General features: G+C 46.6%; 1 protein-coding gene and 1 long non-coding RNA gene across 2 annotated transcripts in view; one reads left to right on the forward strand and one right to left on the reverse strand.

The window, feature by feature from the left end:
- LOC119164636 (uncharacterized) overlaps window positions 1–25,177 on the forward strand; it is a 221,930-nt gene that overhangs the window by 157,151 nt on the left and 39,602 nt on the right. Inside the window, exon 6 of the mRNA XM_075874308.1 lies at window positions 3,193–3,482. Coding sequence (XP_075730423.1) covers window positions 3,193–3,482 — 290 coding nt within the window. The remainder of the gene's footprint in view (window positions 1–3,192; window positions 3,483–25,177) is intronic.
- Window positions 2,124–25,177, reverse strand: part of LOC142772160 (uncharacterized) — a 38,987-nt gene continuing 15,933 nt past the window's right edge. Inside the window, exon 2 of the long non-coding RNA XR_012886299.1 lies at window positions 2,124–3,471. This is a non-coding gene — a long non-coding RNA (uncharacterized LOC142772160). The remainder of the gene's footprint in view (window positions 3,472–25,177) is intronic.

A 25,177-nucleotide genomic window follows, 5' to 3' on the forward strand; every position in this document is an offset into this window, starting at 1 on the left:
CAGCTATGGGCGCAAAGGTTGGAGTTGAGTATTCCGTGATGCGATCGGCAAGTTGCGCTAGTCGATCAAGGGACGTCTCATTTGAACCCGCGAGAACCACGCGCACCGACTGGGGGAGCCGTTGCAGGAAACGTTCACGAAGAAGTGAGAGCTGGCCGTCCTGACGCGCGTGCACACCGAGTAGTTGCCGCATACGGTGCAGCAGTTGGGAAGGTCGTTGGTCGCCCAGCTCTTCGCGACACAAGAGCTGCTGCAGTCTACTTTCTTCAGGCACCTCGAGGCGATCCAGCACCGTCTTTTTGAGGGTGTCATATTCTTTTTGCGCGGGGGGTGAAACCAAAATGTCGTCGATAGCGTCGGCGATTTCGGGGGGCAGGGCTGCGACGACGTGAAGGTATTTTGTCGACTGCGAGGTGATGTGCCGGAGCTGAAAACGGGCCTCCACTTGGCTGAACCAAACTCTTGGATTTTTCGGCCAAAAATTTGGTAGCTTCAGTTCTGTGGCGATGACCGCAGGCGTGGAGGCAGCAGCGTTGTCGTCGGAGCTCATCGCGGCGTGTTCGTTGAAGCGTTCGGGTCACCAATCTTGTAGCGGCCGGGAATGTCGGCTGCCGGAGGCAGCGAGAAAGGAGACGTGAAGCTGGTTTGGAGTTGCAGGGCAAGACTGTTTATTTCCACTCCGTGCGAGTGACGAGAGTTCCCCTCGAGGAGGGAGAGAAGGAGGCACCCCCACGTTCTTCTACAAGAAAGAGGAAAAGGGGGACCCCCGAGCGAGCAGACGTAGCATGCCGCCGGTGCTAATCCCCGGAGCCGGCCCCGAAAACACGTTGTTCCCCGAACACGGAGGAGGAGGCGCTGGCGCCGCGAGTAGGCGCGCTGTCGACGGCCGGCTGCAGACGGGATAGAAAAGAATGCGGTGGTGCTGAGCAGCTTCCGCTACACTACCATCAACAACGAATGCAGTACAACCGAATGCCAGCACTGCACCCGTCGTTGGAGGTAACGGTACCGCGGTGGTTTCGCCGACGTTGGAAGACAAGGCGGCGCTGCGAAGGGCTCGTGAGACCGAACGTAAGCGGGCGAAGCGTGCAGCGGATGCCGAACTGCGTGCTCGCGAGGCCGAGGACAAGCGGGCGAAGCGTGCAGCGGATGCCGAACTGCGCGCTCGCGAGGCCGAGGACAAGCGGGCGAAGCGTGCAGCGGATGGTGAACTGCGCGCTCGCGAAGCCGAGATGAGGCGTCAGCATCGAGCCGCGAACGCGGCCCAAGAAGCGGAATGACAACGCAAGCGTCAGGTGGAGAAGGGCGATGAAGGCCGGCGTCAAGACGCCGCTCGCAATCGTCAACGGCGAGTGGACGTTCCCGAAGCCGTTCCAGCCAGTGAACATGCCGCGCGGGAGAGTGTGCGAGCCCAGGACTTTGCTCGTCTAGACGCGTCGTGAAGTGTAAATGAATAATACTTCGTATATAATGTATCTGTGTACAAATGCTTCATGACAAACAACACTTAGATTCATTAATTACACTTTAATCATCATCATCAGTAATAAAACTCCCAAGCATTTCCCCGAGGGTGAACATGGTTAAGTGCGAATTCACGGGGTGATGCTGAGGGGGAGTAAAGTTAAAATCCGTTGGCATTCGCCAGTGAGTTAACGTAAACTCCCCCATGTGACCAAATCACGATTCCCAGGAACCACTACACCATAAAGGCACCATAGTGTGATTAATAAATATAATAGTGCGAATTAATAAATACCCCTCATAGCATCACCCCATGCATTCGCACTTAACCATGTTCATCCTCGGGGAAATGCTTGGGATTTTTTTCCTCGCTCCCGGCGTCGCTGGTCCACTTTACTTGTCGCAGTTCGTCAGGCAAAAGGAAACCTTGGGGTGCGGACCAGTGCACCGCTACGCATGGGCTGAAAGCTGGCTACCAGGGCTCCGCGTTCTGTTTTGTCTTAGTGTGGCTTAGTGTGGCTTAGTGTGGCGGGTTGGCATGCTCTAGCGAAGGTCTTTATTCTAAGAGAAAACCGGGTTACTTGTCCATAAGTTCGCGTCAGCATGTACCTGAAGTCTTCCTGCACAATTCCCGAAGTTACACTGGTAGTCACTTGATACTAACCGCATGTAGGCACGATGAATGATGGAGCCGATGCGGACTTGTGTGCACTCCTCGACGCCACGTGGCGATCTCCCTGAAACCAATACTTGCCCCTTTCAGAACGCTTAGCATTTTGAATTTTTCCAGACGTTGACCCAGTTTCCCAGAATACAATGACGGAAATTCTTTTATGTCCGTAAATGGGGTGACAAGGATTTTTATTCCGTATTAGTGTCTACATTTATCAAAAGGAAACATTAACTACAGTTTCAGGTACAGAAGTGCAGAAACTAAACCCACCGGAGGTTCAGTGTATTGATTGCTTTGTTGTGCCCGTGTTAGTAGGTCCAATGTTCCATGGTGATTACCCAGTGATTTCTGCAATAACTCCTTGCCTTGTGGCAATGATGTGCATAGCCAATGCTGTATGTACTTTCTGTACCACTAGAGTAGCCAGAAGGGGGAAGTCACATAAAAAAAATCACAGCATATCCACGGAGTCAATGATGATGAGCGGGGCGAAGCGTCCGTCCGTCTGTGCTTCTGTCCGTCCGTTCATTCTTGCTTCCGTCCATCCGCGCGACCATCCGTGCGTACATTCATGCGTCCGTCCGCCTATTCGTGCATGTGTCTATGAGTCCGTCCATCCATCTGCCTGACAGTCTTTTCGTGCGTCCATTCGTCCATGCGTCATTCCATCCGTCCGTCCGTCTGCTACTCTGTCTGTCCGTCCGTCCGTGTGCTCATCTAGTGAACACTCCAAGTAACGCCATCTCCCATCTCGCATCCCCTGTGGCACATAACCGCTCTAGAGCGGGTATGTGCCACATGGGAGATGTCGGTACTTGTAGTATCGGTTATGTACCACCGGTGGCTACGTACTACTACATACATATATACAAGGGATGAACAGACCCATGCCTTAAGGAGCTTCGCCCCTGAAAAATTTCTGGCTACGCCCGTGTTATATGCTCAATGTGAGCGATTCGATGTTGTTACAGCTCAAAACGAATCCGAAGCCTCTCTCACGTCTAGATTGCTATCACTTTTCTTGCTGCGTCTAGAGTTTCCTTTTTCCTCTCCAGGTGACGCTGTGGTGGTAGCACCTAACGTGCGCTTAGGTGTTCTGGGATTTCTACACCCCAAAAAAGTGGAAGGTATCACTCCGGACGTCGCTGAAGAAGACATGATGGTCGCCATGCAGTGGGCGATGGACAATGCCGCTGTCTTCGGCGCTGACCCTTCGGCGCTAATGCTGGTCGGCAATGGCTCGGGCGCCTACATGCTCGTACAGGCTGCCGGCCGGCTCAGTGTCCCCGTATCCCGGGCAGTCATCGAGGGCTCCGTGTTCGTATCCGGACTACCTGCGAACGACGTAAGTGCTGGATCAAGGCTACTCTCAGCATGATCATATATTTTCAGGCACACATACTTACGAACAACCGATAAGAGTTTGCATCAATCGCCCAAAATATCTAATCATCATCGTAAACCCAAAAGTGAGTCATCCAATGCTCATAAAGGAGCACCGATGGTCAGTAGCGCACACTATTCAATAGTACTGGTTTTTCGTCTACGTTCTTTGGCTTAATTGGCTCATAAGTAGGTATGGTCTTGTGGCATAAATAGTAATGCCACTCCGCAGGGGCTTCTGCGCCATCAGGTGCTTTGTGAATGGTGTCGCCACGTACCCGAGCTAACGAAGGAGTTGCGAACGTCTCCCACACCTAGCCATGTTTCGCATCGCCGTTTCTGGGTACAAGGGGATCCTAGAAGTTGAGCCGATGCAGGGTTCATGTGGCTTGGATCTGCTTTGTCACGAAGCGAATGCCAACTAATGTTCAGCAGTTGCACTCCACCACATTAACCTTTTAGGCCCACCAATACAAATCAGGTTGCGAAGTTCAAAACGGTTCGTTCTTTTGTTCGAAACAAATGCAAAACACCGCAATAAACGAAGCCACAACTGTGTTCCAAACCCGCTAGCATGAAGGCCAGGCCAATCCATGCACTACCCATCATTCCCATGGCCGCTGAAATATCTCAATTCCAGAGTCCCCTCTAGTAAAATTTAGAAAACTATTTTCTGGAGGTCACCTAACCTCTGGCGGTCGCAGTTGCCGAGTGGTCGCAGCCTGTGACGTCGAGGTCGACGGTTGCGAGGGACTGTTTTTCTGCATAACTGGCGAGGTAGGCCGTTGAGCAGCAGAGTTCGACGGCGTATCTTCAGGCGTCGTATCCAAGAAATCGTCTGCTGCGCTCCAATCTGTCGTCGATTGGGTTGTTTGTCCGGTCTGGCTAATTTTTTTGTTTGTTTGTTTTTCACGTGGTAAAACCGATGCCGTGCAATTCCGTGGTCACTTTTTGGAAGCCAGAATCTTGATTCGATGTGGCGCAGTATTTCGTCCTAATCCCAATCTGGCTTTTTCAAAAACTGCCGAATAAGCATTCTCTCCCGTACTGCAAAACGGCATGATCTTGTAATTGTCTCCTGGCTCTATGGAATTCGTTTATTCGCCTCCCGCTTAAGAAAATTGAGAGGACAGAGCAGTTCTATTGGCACTGTGTATTGTCGTGTGTTGCAGATACATAAATCTTGCAAGTCGGTCCTATGGGCCCGTGTCTGCATCTCTGAACAGTACGCTTTTTCAGTCCGCCACATAGCGTTCTACCTGGTCGTTTATTGCAGGGTGGTACGCTGGCGACTCTGCCACCTATATGCCGTTTGACCCATAGAACTGCTTCATCTCGATGAAGATAAAGGCTTTTCCACTGTCTGAGATGACTTTTAGAAGGTTGTCAAACGTTTCAAAGAGGCTTCGCAGCACGTCGATGACAGCCGCAGATGTCACTTACGTCACGTACCGCACTTCAATCCACTTTTTTGTGTGCGTCCACAACAACCAAGTAGGTGCGCCGTAGTAGTGGCCCCACGAACTCAACGTGCACCGTGTTCCATCGTGTCTGGGGACGGATAGCTCCCCATTTAGTCATACGACAGCTTTCGCCTTGCAGTTCCACATTGCCGTCCATGGGAAATTTCAAAAATTATTTTCTTGTTCAAAGCTAAAATTGTAATGATAAAACTTGCCATATAAATGAACTGTTCACTTTTTTTCAATTTAGGTATGAAGGTAGTTTTTAGTTAGACCACCACATGGTGCAAGTTGCGTCTTAGTAGGGACAAAGAATACAATTTTGTGATATTCGTTATTTTTTTCTCGTAAATTTAACTGCTTGAGAGGTCAAGAAATATTTTTCCGGAAACTATGCCTCTTCGCATGAAAAGATGAGCAAAAAAAATTTTTCTCTCCAAAATATCCTAGCAAATAACTGTTTAAAATGCAATGCATCAGCACGATTTTTTTTTTCGAATATATCTGAGGGTGTCACCAGAGTGACTGGGACGCTTGGTTCGCAATAACCCAAAAGCGATAGGGCCCTGTCTATTCTAGTCATCACGTTGAGACAGAACAGCTTCTATGTCGCATGGTGACGAGTCGCTAGACGCAAGAAGCTCCTTCTGTTCATCTTAGTGTGCGAGTAAAGCCTGAGAAGCAATGTCTTAAGCTTCTCAATCAATTATTGATGCTTAGTCTCCCATCTCCACTTGGCGTTTTTCTGAAGGGGCTGGTAGACACATGGTATAGCTGTTGTTTAAGTGCACGAGAAACTACAAAGAAACCTCAGACAAGTCCTTACTCGAAACTAAAAGATATATTGGCTATAATTTTTAATAAATCTTTTAGTTGCGAGCAAGCGTTTCTCCTGCTTTTTGTAGCCTTTCGCGCTCTTATACTACAGCAGTACCATGAATCTGAACTAACAAGCTCAGGTATCAATTCTCTCGGTAGAGACAGCTGGCAGGTGCTGCCCTGTTCTTCAACAATCTGTCGTAGAGAAACAGTATCCTGAGAAAAGATTCAAGCACTTGTTTACAGTTTCGGTCATGGCTCGAAATTTCTCTTCATTAGTGTGGACGCCTGTCTCGTCGATTCAGTGCCCCGAAAAAAAAAACTTTTCAGACCGCAAAGCCGCACTTGTTTCTGTCGAGAGGATGGTTGCACTTGCGTAGCCTCTTCAGCCCTTCTTCCAGTTTCTGGGCGCGTTTCATGGCATCTTTTTTACTGATGATCACGTCTTCTAGGTATCCACGAACGCTTGTATTGCCAGACAGCATAGTCTCCATGAATCATCAAATGTGGCTGGAGCAGCATGGCAATCTCTCGACCTTTTAATGCCCTTTCAGCGCGTTCAAGGTCAATACCTCTGCTGTCTCTGGCGTCACGTGAATAGCTAGTACGCCTGTGCCAGCTACTTCACGTGACGCTGATGATGAGATAATGGTCAGTCCTGAAGGGTGTAGCTATTACAATGTCGCCACTTTTAACAAAACTGTTTCAGATACTTCTTTGGCCTAAACACACGTAGCATTAGAAATAAAGAGGATTGACTCAGTGGCTAGTACGCCTCGATCACGCGCAGCTTTGATATTTTGATGTGCACGGAAACCTGGCTAACAGAAACTGAGAAACTACCCCATTTTTAATGAGAACATGTACAATGGTCGGTTGCGTTCAAGTGACCGTGGTGATAAAGGTCACTGAATTATGAAATTATGTCTGAGTTCTCAGTAATTATTCGTAGTACTGAATGCTTGTTTGCACATTTAGAGAATTTATTAGTTCTTATGTATTGACCACCAATGGATAACAAATTAGATTTCTTTGACTATGTGGAGCACGTGCAATCTTTTCTATGTTGATTTCTCATGATTTTTGCAATAATGGGAGACGTCAACATAAATATGTTATCATGTGACTCTGATGCTAAAAAGTTTGCTGAAATCATTCACTTCTCCGCCTGCACTAGTCTTTTTACAGAAGCCACAAGATTAGGAGAAAAAAGCGCTACGTTACTTGACATATTCACGAGACTGTCGAGCCAACAGTCAACTTAAGCAACAATCTTCCAGACTTTTGTCGACTGTCAAACAAGCAGGTCAAATGAAAAACCACTGTGAAATCCTTGTCTCGCAGCATTAGCGGTGCAGGCTTGGATGTTTTCCGCTCACATATTCAATCGATTGGACATGCCTGTTTGAACGAAGAAACCCCAATGCAGCATACTAGGTATGATTTGAGAAATTCAAAGCTTGTTATAATCAAGCATTTCCTATAACTTCGCAAAATCAGAAACACAAACGGGCAAAGCCGCGAAATGTGGAAGATTACTTAAAATGATCAAGGAGAAGAATAAAATGTACCACACATTTGTTCAGACAAAGAACTCACAAGCGCTTTCACAGTTTCAAAAATACCGTAACAGGTTGACCACCGAGTTAAAGCGAGCAGAATAAGCGAATTGTGATATGCTGCTTAAAAAATTAAAAATGTTATTCTAGGAAAGTGCGGAGTGAGGTAAAGAATAAAATGCAGGAGAGACAAGCAGCACCATCACTTTGTCTTTTAACTAATGCAGCCCCCTTATCTAATAGTAAAGCAGCGAATAATATGAATGAGTATTTCGTGACCGGTGCTGAATACACAAGCGATAGCAATACAGTCCCTCGTATTCTATTAAAAGCATACAGTCTTACAAACTATGTGTCTCTATCTGCAGTGACATCAGAGGAAGTAATGAAATTTATTAACGAGATTAAGAATTTTAAAGGTACTTGCTTGGGCGAGTTGGTCACTTGGGCATGACAGGTCAATTGAATTTTGTGTACCGTGTAAATATTTTTGTGATTCATTTTGTAAATCTTTTTTGTAACCATGAAACGCAATTGCATAAAAGCTTCATTTATCTGTCTACCAGACTGAGTTATGAGTTTGCGCTTTGATCCGTTAATCCTTCATCTCAAGTGTTTTCTTTCAAGCAGTGCGCAATAAGGTAACCATGAAGAGATTAGGAACGATGTAGCAGTTGGTTTTGACGAGATAAAGGCAACTTCATTTAAATATGTAGCTGAGGTTGTCGCTCCTGTTATTGTGCTTATAGTAAACACAATGTTCCAGACTGGAATTTTCCCAGACCACCTAGAAGTAGCGAGAATATGCCCTGTCTTTAAAGGTGTGAATAAAGGGCAGATCACTAATTACAGGCCAAAATCCGTCCTTCCTGATCTATCTATAGTATTTGAGAATGCAATAACCATTAGTTTGTATAAGTTCTTCACCAAGAAATGTGTGATCAATGAGGCTCAATAGGGTTTTCAAAAAATAAATTCTGTGAAGCAGCTTTGCTTAACGTGAAGCATGAACTAATTTAAAATATCGAACATAAACTGTACACACTCAGTTTGTTCGCAGGTTTTAGGAAGGCATTTTATCCTGTATGCCACGAAGTACTAAGGAGTAAACTTAGCAAGTACGGTGTACGTAGTGCGGTTCTTGAATTAATGAACGACTAGTTCACAAAGCGCCATCAATATGTCTCAATAAACAACAGCAAATCCTCTTACGCAAATACAATAAGAGTACCGAAAGGGTCGGTACTTGGCCCTCTGTTATTCATAATTTATATAAATGACCTGTGTGATAACCGGCGTTCACCCAAGCTAATCATGTATGCAAATTACACTAACGTATTCTTCATTAGTACACCCATTCTAGAGCTTGAACGCGAGGTTATTGACTACTTATACCAGCTGCCGGGTTATCTTAGTTTAAATAAATTGCAACTAAACGCTTGTAAAACGAAATACATGTTATTTGCCCCACCTAATAAGCCACGTAGCTAAAGTCCCACTGTTTTATTTGAGGGCAGAGAGATATATCAGATAACTAGCCGAAAGTTTCTAGGCGCACGGTTTACTGAAGGCTTGACATAGAATGTGCATGTCGATAATTTAACACTATAACTTAGCGAAACCGTGGGATCTTTATACAAGCTCAGTGCAGTTTTGCCCAAACGGTTACAAGTAGAATTATATTATGCACTCTTCTATTTTGAAATCACGTACTGTATCTTGGTGTGGGGAACTACCATGCAGACAAACTATAACAAATTATTAGTTCTCCAGAAAAGATAAGTACAAGCATTTAACAATACCATGGCATTATCAGAGACTTGAAAACTAAACCTTTCTTTGAAAAGCACGAAATTTTATAAGTAACACAGCTGTATCACTTCAGACTTTTCCAATCGGTGAAGCAAAATAAGCCCCAATATCTTCAGAACACACCTGAAAATACTAATAACCGCATGCGTAAGCAACGCCACAAAATCCCAACACTCAGGACGAGTTATGGCAAACAACACGTTCAATACCAGGTACCCACAGTGCTAAATCGTCTACAATGTCTTGCAGATTACAATTCTATATCTTCTAACACCATTTATCAAACCCCCTCTAACGCATCATGATATTCAGTACGCTACCTAGAGTTTGTTTGATTTCTATTATCTTGTTTATTAATTACGATAGGCTACGAAGGTCTCATGTTGTATTTTCACGCTGTGAAACAATGCGTTTCTGTGGAAATGTTGCTTTGTGATGAATTTCTTTTGAGTTTATTTCGCACTGCGCAATAAAATTATGCGAATGCCTTTGTATTTTGTGAAATATACCCAAAATATTGCTTAGACATGAAGATGCTCAGTGTCCTGCATGCCAAACAGTATATAGCAGACGAGGCCCTTTGCCAGGCTGTATAGTCTTTAGCCTCTGCTACTGCTTCTGTTGTGACTTCCTTTATTCGTCCCTTGCAGCAGAATAGCAGTCATCATCATTATTGAGCCTCCTCACGAGCTGACGCTTGGCCTCGTGGCAGCGCCCGCTCACCCTTGTCTTTTTCTTTCTTTAGTTCCATTAAAGCCTTTCATCTGGCAAGACGTGTTTTTGCTTGATGTGAGCCGCGCCGCAGCAGAAAAGCTCAGAGGTCCAACACATGCTGCCGAAAACCCGGGACCTTTGACGACGCCAACATCATCGACGTTAGGAGCCGCAACGCCTCGGAAAACGGCGCCTGCGATCTTGGCGAGATACATTGACTGCGGGCGGCAGAATGGAATAACATCTTACACGACGCCACAGTCTGCGGTCCCAGCTGGATGTCCTGTTGTCCGAGGCGGAAGACCACTTGCGAGGAAATCAAGCCGTCACGGCAGCAGCAGTAAGTGTATTCCTCGACCGAATAAGCTCATTTTATGGTCAGATAGAGAAAGTGGATGAGGCAATTTTTAAGGAGACGCCAGACGACCTGTTGAACAGCGAGACGTTAGACGCTGGAGAATACCGCGACAAGGTTGTTACTCTCACAGCGAATCTACGAGTCAAACTGAATGAATGTCTGGCTCCTCCAGCCCCACTACTTACGAACGTTCACCCGTTATCATCTGGCAAAAGCAAGCTTCCCCAACTAGAACTTGTAAAATTTGATGGTAACCGCAGACTATGGCCGAGATTTTGGACGCAGTTTACATCAGCAGTCCACAACAACAGCGAGTTAAGCACAGCTGACAAGTTCAACTACTTGAACAGTTTGGTTACCGGAGCGGCCGCGTCGGCCATATTGGGATTACAAGCTACCGAAGAGTACTATAAAGACGCTATTGAAATTTCAAAGAAGCGTTTTGGAGATTACCAGATCATAGTGCACGACCATTTGCAAGGTTTGCTGGATCTAAAGCCGGTGTCGTCGTCAGCAGACGTTCGTAAGCTTAGGCAACTTTACGACAAGGTACAGGTTCATATTCTAAGCCTCAAGGCGCTTGGCACAAACTCGACAACCTATTGCTCCATGCTTTTGGAAAATCCTGCTAAGAGTTCTACCGACGGACATGGTGCTGCGTTTTCACGAGATGCACAAGGCATCCTCGTCGGCTGCATCCTCTTCGAATATGCAAGGCAATTCAAACCGTGTAACGGTTCCAGAAGATAACGATCTTCGAATGCTTCTGGAATTATTCGAACTTCAACTCACTTGTCGGGAACCTGTTGCTGAATAAGACGTTACAGAAACTCGTCGAGCCCAAGATAAGGGAGGACTAAAACACAGTCATCCACGTGACGTTTCCACGACAGCTGCTGTACAAAGTTCAACAAAAAGTCCACAATAATGCCTGTTCTGTCGGTCTGAAAAGCCTCCTGCCGAAGTCTGTGATATGAAGAATATCGACTTCTCGAAAAATGGACGATGGTTTCGTTGGCTAAAGCAGGGCCACATGGCAAAAGATTGCAGAAGCCGGTTAAAATGCGGCAAGTGCGCAAGAAGGCACGCAACATCTGTTTGCGCATCCGATGACATCAAAAACGACAAGAAGGCGATATCTGCATCGGTCAATCTGGTGTCACAGCAGGCAAGGTCAGTCATAATGCTCCAGAGTCTGACAGCTACCGTATTGGGCACTAAATCATCCGGTCGCTACCGAGTCCTTTTTGATGGCGGAAGTCAGCGAAGCTTCATTACAACCAAACCTTATGGAAGACTTGGATGCGAACTAATAGAAGAGGAAACGTAAGCCATCGGTGTGTTCGGGCGTGATAACACACGGAAAACCATGAAAAAGGTACGTGTGCCGATTCTCCCTGCGAACCAGAAGCTTCCGATTTCAATAAAGGCGCTGGTGGTGGACGCGATATGCACTGAATGTATTCCGGTACCAGAAGAAAACGTTATAAGAGAAATGAACAAGATGCACTTGGATACGCGAGCTCCCTATTTACAAGGAGTAGAAGACAAACAGATTGCGGTCCTTATTGGATCAGACTATTATTGGGATAAACTAACGGGTACTGTAAAGCCTGTGTTCGAAAAGTTGAAAGCTCTCAAGACGAAACTGGGATGGACTGTGCAAGGACCATTGTCTACTGTAGCCGATGTTACAAAGTGTGCCAGTATTGCAGTCCTACGATCCACAGTGACCAAGCAAGATATCTCGAAACTTTTGACTCGTTTCTGGGATATAGAAAGCAACGGTATCCAGGCCAAAAATGAAGAAACGACGGTCGCTGAATTGGTGCCGGCAAATTTTGAGAACAACATCAAAAAGAAAAACAATCGATATGAAGTGGTGCTACCGTGGAAGGAAAGGGTAGAGATGAGTGAAAACTACGCAGTTCCACTCAAACGTCTGCACAGTTTGATGAAGAAGCTTAAAAAAGACCGTGAGATCTTAAAACAATACGAAGCAACTATTCGAATGTACCTCGAAGAGTGATATGCTGAAAAAGTACCTTCAAAAGAAGACCAACCAATTGGACCCCGGTAATATATGCCACACCGAGCCGTCATACGAGAGGACCGATCTACTACGAAGGTACGCATCGTGCTCGACGCTTCGTCTCACGAATCCGGGATGAAGTCCTTAAACGACAATCTAGAAGTCGGTCCAAATCTAAATCCCGACGTAGGGACGCTACTGCTTCATTTCCGACGCTACAAGATAGCAATGAATGCTGATGTTCAGAAGGCGTTCCTTCAAATTGGCCTGCAAGAACACGACAGAGATGCACTTCGCTTCTTGTGGTTCAAGACTTTACCTCAAGTGGACAGCGCACTGCCGGAAACAGAAGTTAGGAGAATGACGAGAGTGCCCTTTGGAGCTACTTCAAGTCCTTGCCTTTTGACTGCAACCTTAAGGCACCACTTCAGGTCCGAAGAAAATCGCTTTCCTTCGACAGCCCGGCTATTGCAAGACTCCATATATATGGATGATCTTCTTACTGGCGCTGACACCATTGAACAAGCTATTCAAATGCATAAAGAGATAATTGAAATCTTCAAAGATGCTTCAATGAACATTCGTAAATGGGCCAGCAACGACCCCGTTGTATCTGCCGTCTTCGTACAATGAATCACGTCTTCCGAAAAATCACTTTGCTCACCTTCTGGACCTCTGAAAGTCTTGGGACTTTATTGGAACAAACAGACGGATACCTTTTCTTTTAGGCCCCAGGATATTCTACAGTTAATAGAGGAGCATCGAATTACCAAACGCCTTGTGCTCCAAGCTGTTACAAGGATCTACGACCCTTTGGGGTTACTGTCACCCTTTATAGTAAGGGCGAAGATCTTCCTACAAGATCTCTGGAGGGAAAACCTCGGCTGGGATGACACCATGCCAACGAAGCTGTCAGCTGTCTGGAAAAAATGGAGCAAGGAGGTAGCCATGCTACATGAGATCAGTATTCCCAGGTTCCTCGCAGCGGGCAGCGAAGGCGTTTATCAAAAGGCAGAACTGCACATCTTTTCCGATGCTAGTGAGTCAGCATACGGTGCCGTAGCCTACCTTCGCACTGTCGACTCAAGTGGTACCGCCCAAACTATACTATTAATGGCAAAGACAAGAGTTGCACCGTTAAAGACGGTTACTTTGGCGAGGCTGGAATTAATGGTAGCTTTACTTGCAGCCCGCTTATATGCCTACATCATCAAGAACTGCGACCTGGGCATTGGTGAAGTAACATTTTGGTCAGATTCCCAGATTACCATTTGCTGGATTTACAAGGACCCCGTTACTTGGAAGGCATTCGTACGAAACAGGACGCAGGAGATCAGATATTGACAGAATATTCTCGATGGCGATTTTGTCCTAGAAAAGAAAACCCTGCAGATTTCCTCACTCGAGGCTTGACAGTACACAAACTGAGTAAATCACAGTTGTGGTGGTATGGACCCGGATGGCTTGCCATGTCTCATACATTTTGGCCTGAATTCAGGGGAAACCTTGACCTCGAAAGCGGAAAACTCGAGGCAGCTGAGACGGGGCCAGAAATCAATATCTCCGCTGTTAACACGAGAACATCGATGCCAACGCTGATTGATAACGAACGATACAGCAGCATCACAAAACTTGTAAGAGTAACGGCATGGGTTTTCCGTTATGTTAAAAAGTTGAGGAAGGAAAGCGATAGGTTCGAGGAGCTGTCTGCTGAAGAAATTCAACAGGCGGAGTGCTACTTGATTCGCGTAGAACAGAGAGCTCACTTTGGTAACGAAGCCAACTGCGTCGCAAACGAGAATTCGATTCCTTCCCAAAGTCCATTTGGAGAATTAAGATTGTTCCTCGACAACAACGGGCTGCTTCGGGTACAAAGAAAAGTTCAGATTACGGACGACTCGTACGGTTCTCGCCATCCAATCCTCCTACCGAAAGACTGTCACCTCGTCACTTTAATCATCAATCATGCTCACGAAAAAGTCTTCCACGGAGGAGTAGGAGACACACTGACTCAAATAAGGGAACAATACTGGATTCCACAATTACGACAGCTGGAAAAAAACAATACGACGGTGTGTCATCTGCCAACGCCTACAGTCTAAATCAGTTGAACAAGTTTTACCTTATATGCCCCAGGATCGTTGTAAACAAACGCCTCCATTTCTTGTAAGTGGAGTAGATTTTGTGGGTCCACTTTACATCAAAGGGCATCTTCACCAGCGCTCTTACATCGATCGCTCTTTTTACTTGTGCTGTAACGAGAGCGTTTCACCTGGAACTTGTTGAAGATTTGACGATGGTGGCTTTCCTTTGTGCACTTCGGAGATTCGTATCACGTCGAGGCCTCTGTCACACAATGTACAGCGACAATGCCCGAACCTTCGTCAAAACGTCCAAAGATCTAGAGAAGCTCTGGCGAACAATTCGGCATCCCCATGTACTTGCACATTTTTCTTCCTCGAAGATTCTGTGGAAATTCATTTGCCCGAGTGCTCCTTGGTGGGGCGGATTTTACGAGAGACTCGTGCGTTCTGTGAAGACCTGCTTGAAGAAAATGCTTGGTCGACGTTTAGTAAATCAGACAGAGTTGGTCACATAACTAACAGAAGTGGAAGCAGTAATAAATTCTCGGCCTTTAACATATGTGTACAATGATGTGGATGAGCCGTGCCCCCTATTTCCAGCAGATTTTCTCGTTGGAAGAAGACTGACAACGCTACCAACTTACGACCTCAAAATAAAAACCGAGTCGACCAACGACCACCTGAAGAAACTTTGGAGCAAGAGAGAAGAGGATCTGCAAACTTTCTGGTCTCGTTGGTTAAAGGAGTACCTCAATGAACTCGGGAATTACACATTCAACCAAGCAAAAAGAAATCACATATTGAAGGAAGGCAATGTAGTTCTACTCGGAGAAAAACATTGTCCCAGGCAACTGTGGACCTTGGTTCGCATAGAAGAACTGATCGGTGGACGTGACGGCATCGTGAGGACTTGCTTTCTACGCTTGCCCGGCGGCACTGTTGTGAAGCGTCCTGTGCAGCTACTCTACCCATTGGAAGCCACCTAGCGTCATCTGTCGGCGCGGGAGACTGTTGTGACTTCTTTTCAGAGGTCTAACACATGTGGTGCCGAAACCCGGGTTTCGGTACCATGTGTTGGACCTCTGAGCTTTTCTGCTGTGGCGCGGCTCACATCAAGCAAAAACACGTCTTGCCAGATGAAAGGCTTTAATGGAACTAAAGAAAGAAAAAGACAAGGGTGAGCGGGCACTGCCACGAGGCCAAGCGTCAGCTCGTGAGGAGGCTCAATAATGATGATGACTGCTATTCTGCTGCAAGGGATGAATAAAGAAAGTCACAACAGCTCCTGTAAGTTTTTCAGGTCAAATAAACTTCAAATCAATTCAAAACGCGGGTGCTGAAGGCCTTGCCTCCACTCAAGTGGTTGAGTACTTCATCAGTTCTGGAAAGTGAGTAGCCTGCCTCCTTTGGTACTTTGTTCACTGGGCAACGGTAGTTGCCGCTTATTCGCAACTATCTTTCTTCTGAACGAGTACGAGAAGCATTGCCCAATCTGAATGGTGTGCTAGCTCGATTATGCCTTGACTTTGCAGTTGATCCAATTCAGCTTCTACTGCTCAATGCAGCGCCAAAGAAACCAGTCGCATGTTCAGGAACTTTCATTTCGCTCCTTCCACGACTTTTAGTGGTGCAGCAGTCCCGATGTGTACTGAGGTATCCTCGTGGAACACAGATTGGTACATGTCGAGAAACTTTCAAATGAGTTCGTTGTCTAATACATCATTGATACCCGTAATCTCTATACACCGATAAAAATATTAGTGTCGTCCAATGAGGTTACGACCTGCTCTCTCGATGACAATAACTGGTGAGGTCGAGGTCTTGTCTTTGTGCGTAAGATTCACTACTGCGCACCCGAGAACACGAAGAGACTGTCCTGACCGCATGTGTCGAACAATGTTGTCTGTCTGAAGCCGTGGGGGTCATCTGTCCACGTGGCTTACGCGAAGAAGCATTCTTGGATGCGTCAATCCATCTGAATGACCTGCCCTAAAGAGAAGAGCTCAGGTATGAACCCAAGCTCTTCTGAAGTTGAAGGCAACTCGGAGCAAAGGAGACTCGATCCCACCGATCTGACTCCTGTTCATCAGCGCAGCAGCCATCACCTACGCATTGGGGACCTTGAGTTTTTTTTCTTCGGATGTTGCAAGACCAGCAGTGATTCCCGGCGTAGACAATACCGAGATTACTTCTCAGGTCGTGCCAACACAAAGTGTAGTTGATTCGCCGATGACGCCTGAACCTTTCCACGGTGACGCATACGAAGACGCAGAGGACTGGATTGAACAATTTGAGCGCGTTGCGGGGGTCAATGGCTGGGATGCTGCTCGCAAGCTACCACGTGTTTATTTTGCGTTAGAGGAATCCGCACTAACGCGGTTCGAAAACCACAAGCCTGCCATTTTGACCTGGGTTGACTTTCGACAGGAAGTGCTTGCCACCTACCCGAGCACGGATCGCCAGGAGAGAGCTGAGACCGCTCTTCAAGGCCAAAACCAATGAAGCGATGACACTGTGGCGATGTGTGTAGTGGACATGGCCCGTCTCTTCCACCGAGCAGATTCTAACATGAGCTAGGACAAAAGGCTTCACCATTTATTTCGAGGCGTAAAACGGCAGCTTTTTGACAGAATTACGATAAGTTGGGCGAGTTGATAACAATCGATAACGTAACTATGCAAAAATGGACGGAAACGCGAAATACGGCCGACAATCGCAGACTATCAACTATAGCTTTATTGCAACAACGACAAAATATAAATGGCAGGATAAAAAGCAAGAGAGGACAAAAGGGGAGGAGAAAAAAGGCAGGAGGGACCAGATCAACAAAAATTAGGCCACACTATGCACAGCGCACCCGTCATACATAACATTGCCGCTTTGATTCATAGTCCGCCATCCATCGTTCCCGAGTTTCCTTCTGAAGTGGCCACAATGAAAAGAATGCTTCAGCAACGAAGGAGTATGTACGAATGGCATCTGGGCATTACCTTCGTTGACGTAGTGTTTACTACCTTGGGAAACAGCATGCAGTTTTCACGTGAACATTTGAAGTCTGTGGTCCCAGAGGAGCTCCGAAGGCAGCGATTCGACCACATAGTTCAAGCTGTGTCATCGCTGGCCAACATTGCGCTTGGGGAAGTCAAACTGGTGGTTCGAGATCTGCAAGCCATTCATGAACGCCAACAGTATGCTTAGCCAGACGTGTCACCACAGTTATCGCTGAGAGTCTCATATGCCGATGTTTTACTACAATGACCACCCGTGTGTACGGACACCGCAGCCACTTTGGTGTACAGTTCTGTGCCACCGTGCTAACTCCCACCACTGAATAGGGGACCAAGGAAGACTACTATATGGCGCACTCCTGACAAGGTACCTCTGCGTTACCAGTGTGGCGAGGCTGACCACCTGCATGGAGTTAACCAGTACCACCAAGCAAGGTTTCCGGACTTCGCAGTGAATGCACCCCGGCCTTGGAATGGGGAGCGCCCATTCGAAATTTAGCAGTAACTGTCGACTCGTCAGTACTCGCGTGGCATTTAGCAACACCAGCCTTACTCGACAGCACCATTTAAATATCGGTCACCAAGTCCCCGTCAATTATCAGCCTCTCCCCCTGAAAAGCACCATTCACCGTGCCCGGGTAGTGAAAACTAGAGCCAGATATCTCTGGAGGCCGACGCGGAAACAGAAGTTCTATCGCTGACTCTGCATGATAATGACGGGTTAAGAAACCGATACAGTAATCATGACGTCGCTTTCGACTTGCGTGTTAGTTGACAGCTATGAAGTGAACGCCTACAGGTGCACACTACCCAGTCATCAGTAGCGAGCTTGCCAGACCCTCAACAAGGTACCGACTCTTTGGGATATACCTAAAGTTTGCACCCCATGAGGACACCTCAAGGACCCTCCACAGGTCGCGGGTTCAAATCCCGGCTGCGGCGGCTGCATTTCCGATGGAGGCGGAAATGTCGTAGGCCCGTGTGCTCAGATTTGGGTGCACGTTAAAGAACCCCAGGTGGTCAAAATTTCCGAAGCCCTCCACTACGGCGTCTCTCATAATCACATGGTGGTTTTTGGACGTTAAACCCCATAAATCAAACCTCATGGACCCATTTTTAACGTGTACGGCAAGAATCGAAACAAAGTGCTTCACATACGTCACCAGTTTTACTGTGCTGCCGGGTTGCTTTAGAGACAATATTATTGGTATGGACTTCCTGAAGACTAACAATGCTCTAATGGACTGCCGGAATCACGCGTCCCCAAGCACGTAATTGCAGCGTTTGACGCAAAAGAAAAAGTCAATAGACAGTTATAGTTTACTGTTAGCGTGATAGCAGAGGTTAAGGGAATGGCGTTACCGTGAAGCGAACGTTCGTTGTGGACGGCGTCTTATAAATTAGCGGGTAGCATTTACGTGGTTTGCGTGCCCCAGCTGAAATGGTGGCGTCACCTATCCAATGGTTAATAAGTTAAAGAACAGTTAAAAGGAAAAGAAAACGTGAATGTTTGCCTATGCCACTGCACGAATCATTGTTTTAAGTTTATTTCAGTAATAATAAAAGTAAATAAATATGAACCGCGCACCAAACGCGAAAACAATCATGTTGCTGATTTGTTTGCATCGCTCTTATAGTTATACCTAGACGCGTTCTAAATGTGAAGCTACCTCAAAAACTACGCCAACTTATCGGTAATAATTGGTCATCGAAGCTAACAGAAGACCAGCGAAGCCACTTTATCAGTCATTTGCTGCAAGCAAAGTGAATCTTTGAACAACTTCGCCAAAATCACTTAGAAGCGGGCGTCCGAGAGCGCCACCATGTTGTGCGTACACTACGTACACCTACGCTACCACGGTAACGTAAAATCTGAAAAATAGTGCGCGTACGCTAAGCGCTACGGGTATACTGCGTATCTGCGCACGCGCACTGCGATCCCGCTATCACGGTACGCCCGATATCCCGGTAAGCTCGGTATACTATAACTCTAATGATTTGTGTATTGTGAACGACGACGCGGTGGTATCCCCGGTGTCCAGCATCACTGACAGGGTAAGGAGTAATGCATTTAGTGATCATAGAGGGCTCGCAAACAGCAACACTTACCTCATACTCGAAAAGGCAATCTGTATGGAAAAGGACCTGGAATAGCTTCGTGAGGAATGTACTAACGTCTTGCTGACAAACATTAGGAATTAAGTACAGCACCCTGCGAAGGAAGCTGTCTTTGCAATTATTCACAAATTCGTCCAAGTTGCAAACTTAAGCGCCTGCGATGCGTCACCACCTGATTTTCAAGACGTGGATTCTGTGCTGGTATCCAATTGCATCGACCAACGACTGTTATCAAGCCAGAAAAGGCAAATAGAAAATCTAGTCAGAGAATGCGCTGCGTGCTTTTCAGCGTCATCCAAATTCTGACGAACGCCCATCACGAAACTCCACGTAATTCTCTTTTCTCTAGTGACACCCCTAGACAGGGTGTCACTAAAGAATGTTTCTTCTCTTCCCCTGATTAACCACACTCTCGGTATACTACGAGATGCGAAGTTATTTTCTTCCCTAGACGTAAAACGGTGGGGCTGGCAGATAGAAGTGGACGAGTGGGATCACGAAAAAACTGCCCTCGTGACACCGGACGCGTTACGCGAATTTCAGGTACTTCCATTCAGCCTTTGTTTTGCTCAATAAACAATTGTATCACGATATATAAAATAAAATATTATTAGCCTTACGCGATAGCGTCGGCTTTGTAGAGATTCTAGATTTGCGGAAGTTAAAACAGCCCTAGTCGAAATTTTCCAACTGCATGGATTGAAAATAAACCTAGCTGCCTTTATTTGAATATTTTATAGTTTGCGTATATTTGTATTTTTGTGTCGGTCCTATACTGCTGCAGCGTATTCAAGTGTTAGTCTTGTATATGTTTTGTAAGCCAAGAGCTTCACATCTCTTGAGGCCTTTGAATGCGTTCACCTTCATGGCCTTCTTGTGTATGTCGGTGACGTGATCATTCCACTGAAAATCAGCTGTAATGACAACCCCGAAGATTTTATATTTCAAGACAGCATATAGGGTATTGCCGCTGATACCATAAGTGAAACTGAGGGGGTCGTTCTTACAAGTGATTGTCATTGCTACCGTTTTACTGTGGTTTATTTGCATCTGCCACGAGGCACAGCAGTTCTGAATTTGGGCTAATGATTGGTTAAGGCAAAGCTGATCGTCAAAACAGCGGATTTCATTATATAAGATGCAGTCATCTGCAAATAAAAAAATTTTTGCCGGTTGACGGTTTTTTGCCGGTTTTGCCAATTTTTGTGGGAAAATGTTTCGAGCGTGATACATGGTCAAAAGCTTTTTCGAAGCCGGGGAATATGATATCTACCTGACGAGAATTATCCAGCACTGCGGCGAAGTCATGTATGCGGGGCTTGGAAGCGGCGCTTGGAAGGCTGCCGGATCAGTCATACGCAGTGGCTGTCGGCACTCGGCCTCCCGGGCCTGTCTTTTTGCCCGGACTGCACCATCGGCCCGGCAAATGCGAGCTCTCTCACGTTTCCACTGAGGGCGCTCTTCTAGAGTTGTCCGTGGCTTACCCATGTGGAAGCTCTGCGTGGAAACTGTTGCATGCGTGCTCGACGCCACGGCCGCGGCGGGATGGGGACGTCACTCACAACGCAGCCAATGTCGCGCGTGCTTGGACACGACGCTGCGAACGACGTAACTGACAACACAGTCAATGGATACCGCTTGTGACACCGCTGCCGGGTGGTTTTCCGTTTCTCCTAGTCATATACACTTCAGCTTTCACTGTAAAAAGCGGTTAGACGGTAACTGGGACGTCGTGCTTATTACCGCGCTTTCTCAAAACTTTTTCGAAGATCTCTGAAGCACTAACACAGCTGACAAAGGAAGAGGTCTCTTTCATTTGGCTGAAGGAAGAGGAGCATGGCTTCCATGGGCTTGACATCGCCTTCCGAGCCATCCAGTTCTCGCACATTTTGACGAGGAAGCCAAAACTGATATTCATACCGACGCAAGCAACTTCGGTCTCGGGGCCATCCTCTTTCAGTAACAGGGTGGTGTAGAGCGGGTCACTGCGTACGCTAGTCGGACAATCTCGAAGGCTGCCAAGGTCTGCTCAACGACAGAAAAATAATGCGTTGAAGTTGTTTGGGCGATCAGCAAACTTCGGCCATATTCATATGGAATACCTTTTCGAGCCACCAGTGAGTGCCATTTACTTTGCTGGCTGACAAATATTAAAGACCCGTCAAGCCTTATTCGAGATGGAGGCTACGACTGCAGGAATGCAATATGTCCGGATCGCAGGCATAGTGGTGCTGACTTTTTATCACATAATTAACAGTATGTTTCCTTTTTACGAGCTGTGACTACATCACAGATGGCACAGCAGCAGAAATCTGATCCTGATTTAGTGCTGCTGGTCAAGTACATACAGAAACAGTTAGATCAACCCGAGTATGGGCTAGTTGCTTGTATATAGATAATACTCGCGACGCGCTGTTTGAACACGAAGAACAACACCAAAATGACTGGAGGCTGATGTGTGTCTTTTCTGCCATTTTCATGTTTTTATTCGTGTTCAAACAGCACGCCGCAAGTGCCAATTAGGGGGGCAGCCATTTGACATTTTTCGTGTTTTTTTTTTCTCGAAGCCTGTCGTTGTTCGTTTTCTGAAATGATGTCTTGCATGAAAAAAAATTTTGAACACAGTCCAGAGAGATTGCTGCTTGTCGTTCTACAGCACTTCGACCGGACATTTCGGAAACATGTCATGATGCAGAACGATAGCCCATATTCGAACGAAATTCTACTGGCCGAAGAGAAATGCCACCAGTAAAACGAGAAAGCACCCTTTGCAACACCATTTAACACCCATAATTGGTCGATTGAAAAAAAGCACCTCTTTGTTTGGGTGCTTGCCTCGATGGCACTCTAAAATAGGCTCTAAGGGTGCTTTTGTGCCTGAGAAGGGTGTAGGTGACGATTCATCAGATGGAATATGCAGAATAAGAAGAACACATAATTATAATATTTGGGATTTTACTCCTCAAAAACCTCGATATGATTATCAGGGTCGTCGTAGTGGAAAGCTCCAGAGATTTTGACCATTTGGTGTTCTTTAATGAGCGCTGATATCGCAGAGTGCACAGGCTTTTACCTTTTCGCCTCCATCTTAATTCGACTGCCACGGCCGGTATCGAACCCGCGACCTTCGGATTGGCAGCCGATCAGCGTAGCTACTGCACGAATATGTGGACCTTACGTTAAATGACGGCCTCATTGACTTAGAATGTGTGAAGGTGCTCTCTAAATACAGCAAAATGCCAGCAGAAGCAAACCGCGTCTCATCTATAATGGCAAATAACTGCAATCCATGCAGTGAAAGCTTTTATTAGTGTGGGTTATAAGCTACATATTTGCTATGGATTATATACACACACATGATGTTCGCCTGTGTGTGTGTGTGTGTGTGTGTGTGTGTGTGTGTGTGTGTGTGTGTGTGTGTGTGTGCGTGCGCGCGCGCGCGTGTGTGTGTGTGTGTGTGTGTGTGTGTGTGTGTGTGTGTGTGTGTGTGTGTGTGTGTGTGTGTGTGTATGTGTAAGCCTGCGCATGTGTTCCTGTGTAAGCACGATTGTGTGTACACCTGTGCATGTGTGCGTGCGTGTGTATGTGTGAGTCCGTGCTTGTGTTAAGCGTGCCTGTGTGCGCCCATGCATGTGTACGTTCACGGCCGCATGTGTGTGCGGCCGTATGTGTGTATACGTGTATGTGTGTGCGTGTGTATAGGCACGTGCGCCCTCGAATTTTGTTTGTGAGGGGGGGGGGGCCTCACTGCTTCTTAGTGTTTAAGGTCCCACACCTGTTCAGACTGGGAGTCTATATGAGGGGTGGTTTAAGGAATGGCTGTGATCAATGCACTGTACACGAGCAATTCATTACGTGAAAAACAGTTGCACAATCTCGTACATCTTGATTGCTTACGAACTTGCTGTGGTAGCTGATTAGGTACCCTGAGGCTCTGCTACGCTCGAAAACGTGGGTCATGGTAAATTCACACGGAAAGCTGTAACTGCGCTTACGCACAACTATGGTTTATACTAACAACATTTGCAAGAACGTGCCTTGCCTTAGTTGATTGTTAGCTAATTGGGCTTCCATATGGGATTATATGCTGATCATGTGATCAGCAAGAAGTTTGGTAACAACCTCGGCACGTTACGTGGTTCATGAGAAGCCTTTTAATAATGCGCGACTGTGGATTGATTTGTTTCAGCTTCAACTACGCATTCAGTGTTTGCAGCATTATATAGGGAACTGCCAGACACGGACAATGCGAAAACAAATTCCTCTGAAAAAAGGTGTTGCGATGCCCTCTCGCTAGTCCCACCGAGGACGAAATAATTATTGTTTTTTGGCCGTTCCAGGGTGCACTTTGCTTTCCGCAAGTTTTGCTTCACTATTGCTCACCGACTGCAGTCGCATTCCATGAAAATACTCAAAGAACGCTAGGCTGCCAATTGACCTGCGCCGCTATGCGGCTGGTGGGAAGGAGATTTGCCATTTACAAGGAGCCATCCTTGAAGTGCAATTCGATTGCCTTCCGTGTCGAAGCCACTACCGTATACGCGCCATAGCGTAAGCCTTTCGGCGCCCTCTTGGCGTGTTTCCCGCTCACCCTGGCCAGGGTTGCTCCGGCAACGGCCGGGTAGATAGGGGAAGAGTTTCGTCGACAGCTGCGGCGACATATCCGTCTTTCCAAAACGTTGCGTTCATCTGGGGTTTTGGTCACTGTGTGAGTTCCAGCGAACAGGCGCTTCTTCAATGGTGGTCACACATGACTCCTCGATGTGACGCTCGGATTAAGGAATATTCATGGAGTGGCGGACACGCACAACGTGGACCTTTTAACGGTAAGTGTACTGGTTTCGTAGGGTACTAATCACACAGAACTAGCTTGGCGTCTGCAGCAGCTCTGCCGAAGTAGGCTGCCAGCCATTTACGACAGCACGTGGTTGCGGGCCTGTTGAAGATGCCAAAATAAAGGTGTCACTTAACGAGTTCACACTGCTATGCACGATGTTGTGTATGCGTCTGCATCACTCATACAATGACTGATGTGATCACTTATCCAGGGCGATTAGTTGATGTTCGCACATTGTGTCTGCACTGCTGAAAGTGTTTGATATCGTTTCAAGATGCGTTTCAGGCTACATCGTAATAGGATTTCTGTCAATACTCAAATGTGCAATGTGCTTCTAGCAGGTGTAAGCGTTAAAAAAGGAAGAAAAAGAAAAAAAATATGTACAGAGGCGCATGTTTTTTTTGTTTGTTTTTTGCTTAAAGACGGTATACTATGAGGTGCCGATATGCCGCGATGCTGCCAGCACGTGCGCGTCGTTCTTTTAAAATATTTGGGATACGCGCCACCAGCAACACAGAAAGCTCTAGTAGATTTCCGAAGGCGCGTTGTTGCGGCCATCGCCATGCTTTGTTTTGCCTCGTTTCTGTGTGCTGTTTTCCTGCTTTGCTTACATCTGCGATATCGTTCGGCATTATAACAGAATCGAGAGTGTATACTTGACTGTCGGAGAAATGTGTGGTAGCTCTAGCATGAGCCATGGCTGATGCAACGTAGACGGCGTCCGCACGCGTTGGTTTCGTTCAAGTGCTCGTACCTGCATGATTGTGTTTAACTGAGTACAAACGGGTTATGTTTGTAAATACGCGTTCGCAGCCCTACGCCTAAAGAGCAGGCAAATAGGAAGCAAAGCGTC

This window comes from Rhipicephalus microplus, chromosome 9, assembly GCF_043290135.1.
Source record: "Rhipicephalus microplus isolate Deutch F79 chromosome 9, USDA_Rmic, whole genome shotgun sequence".
Taxonomy (NCBI): domain Eukaryota; kingdom Metazoa; phylum Arthropoda; class Arachnida; order Ixodida; family Ixodidae; genus Rhipicephalus; species Rhipicephalus microplus.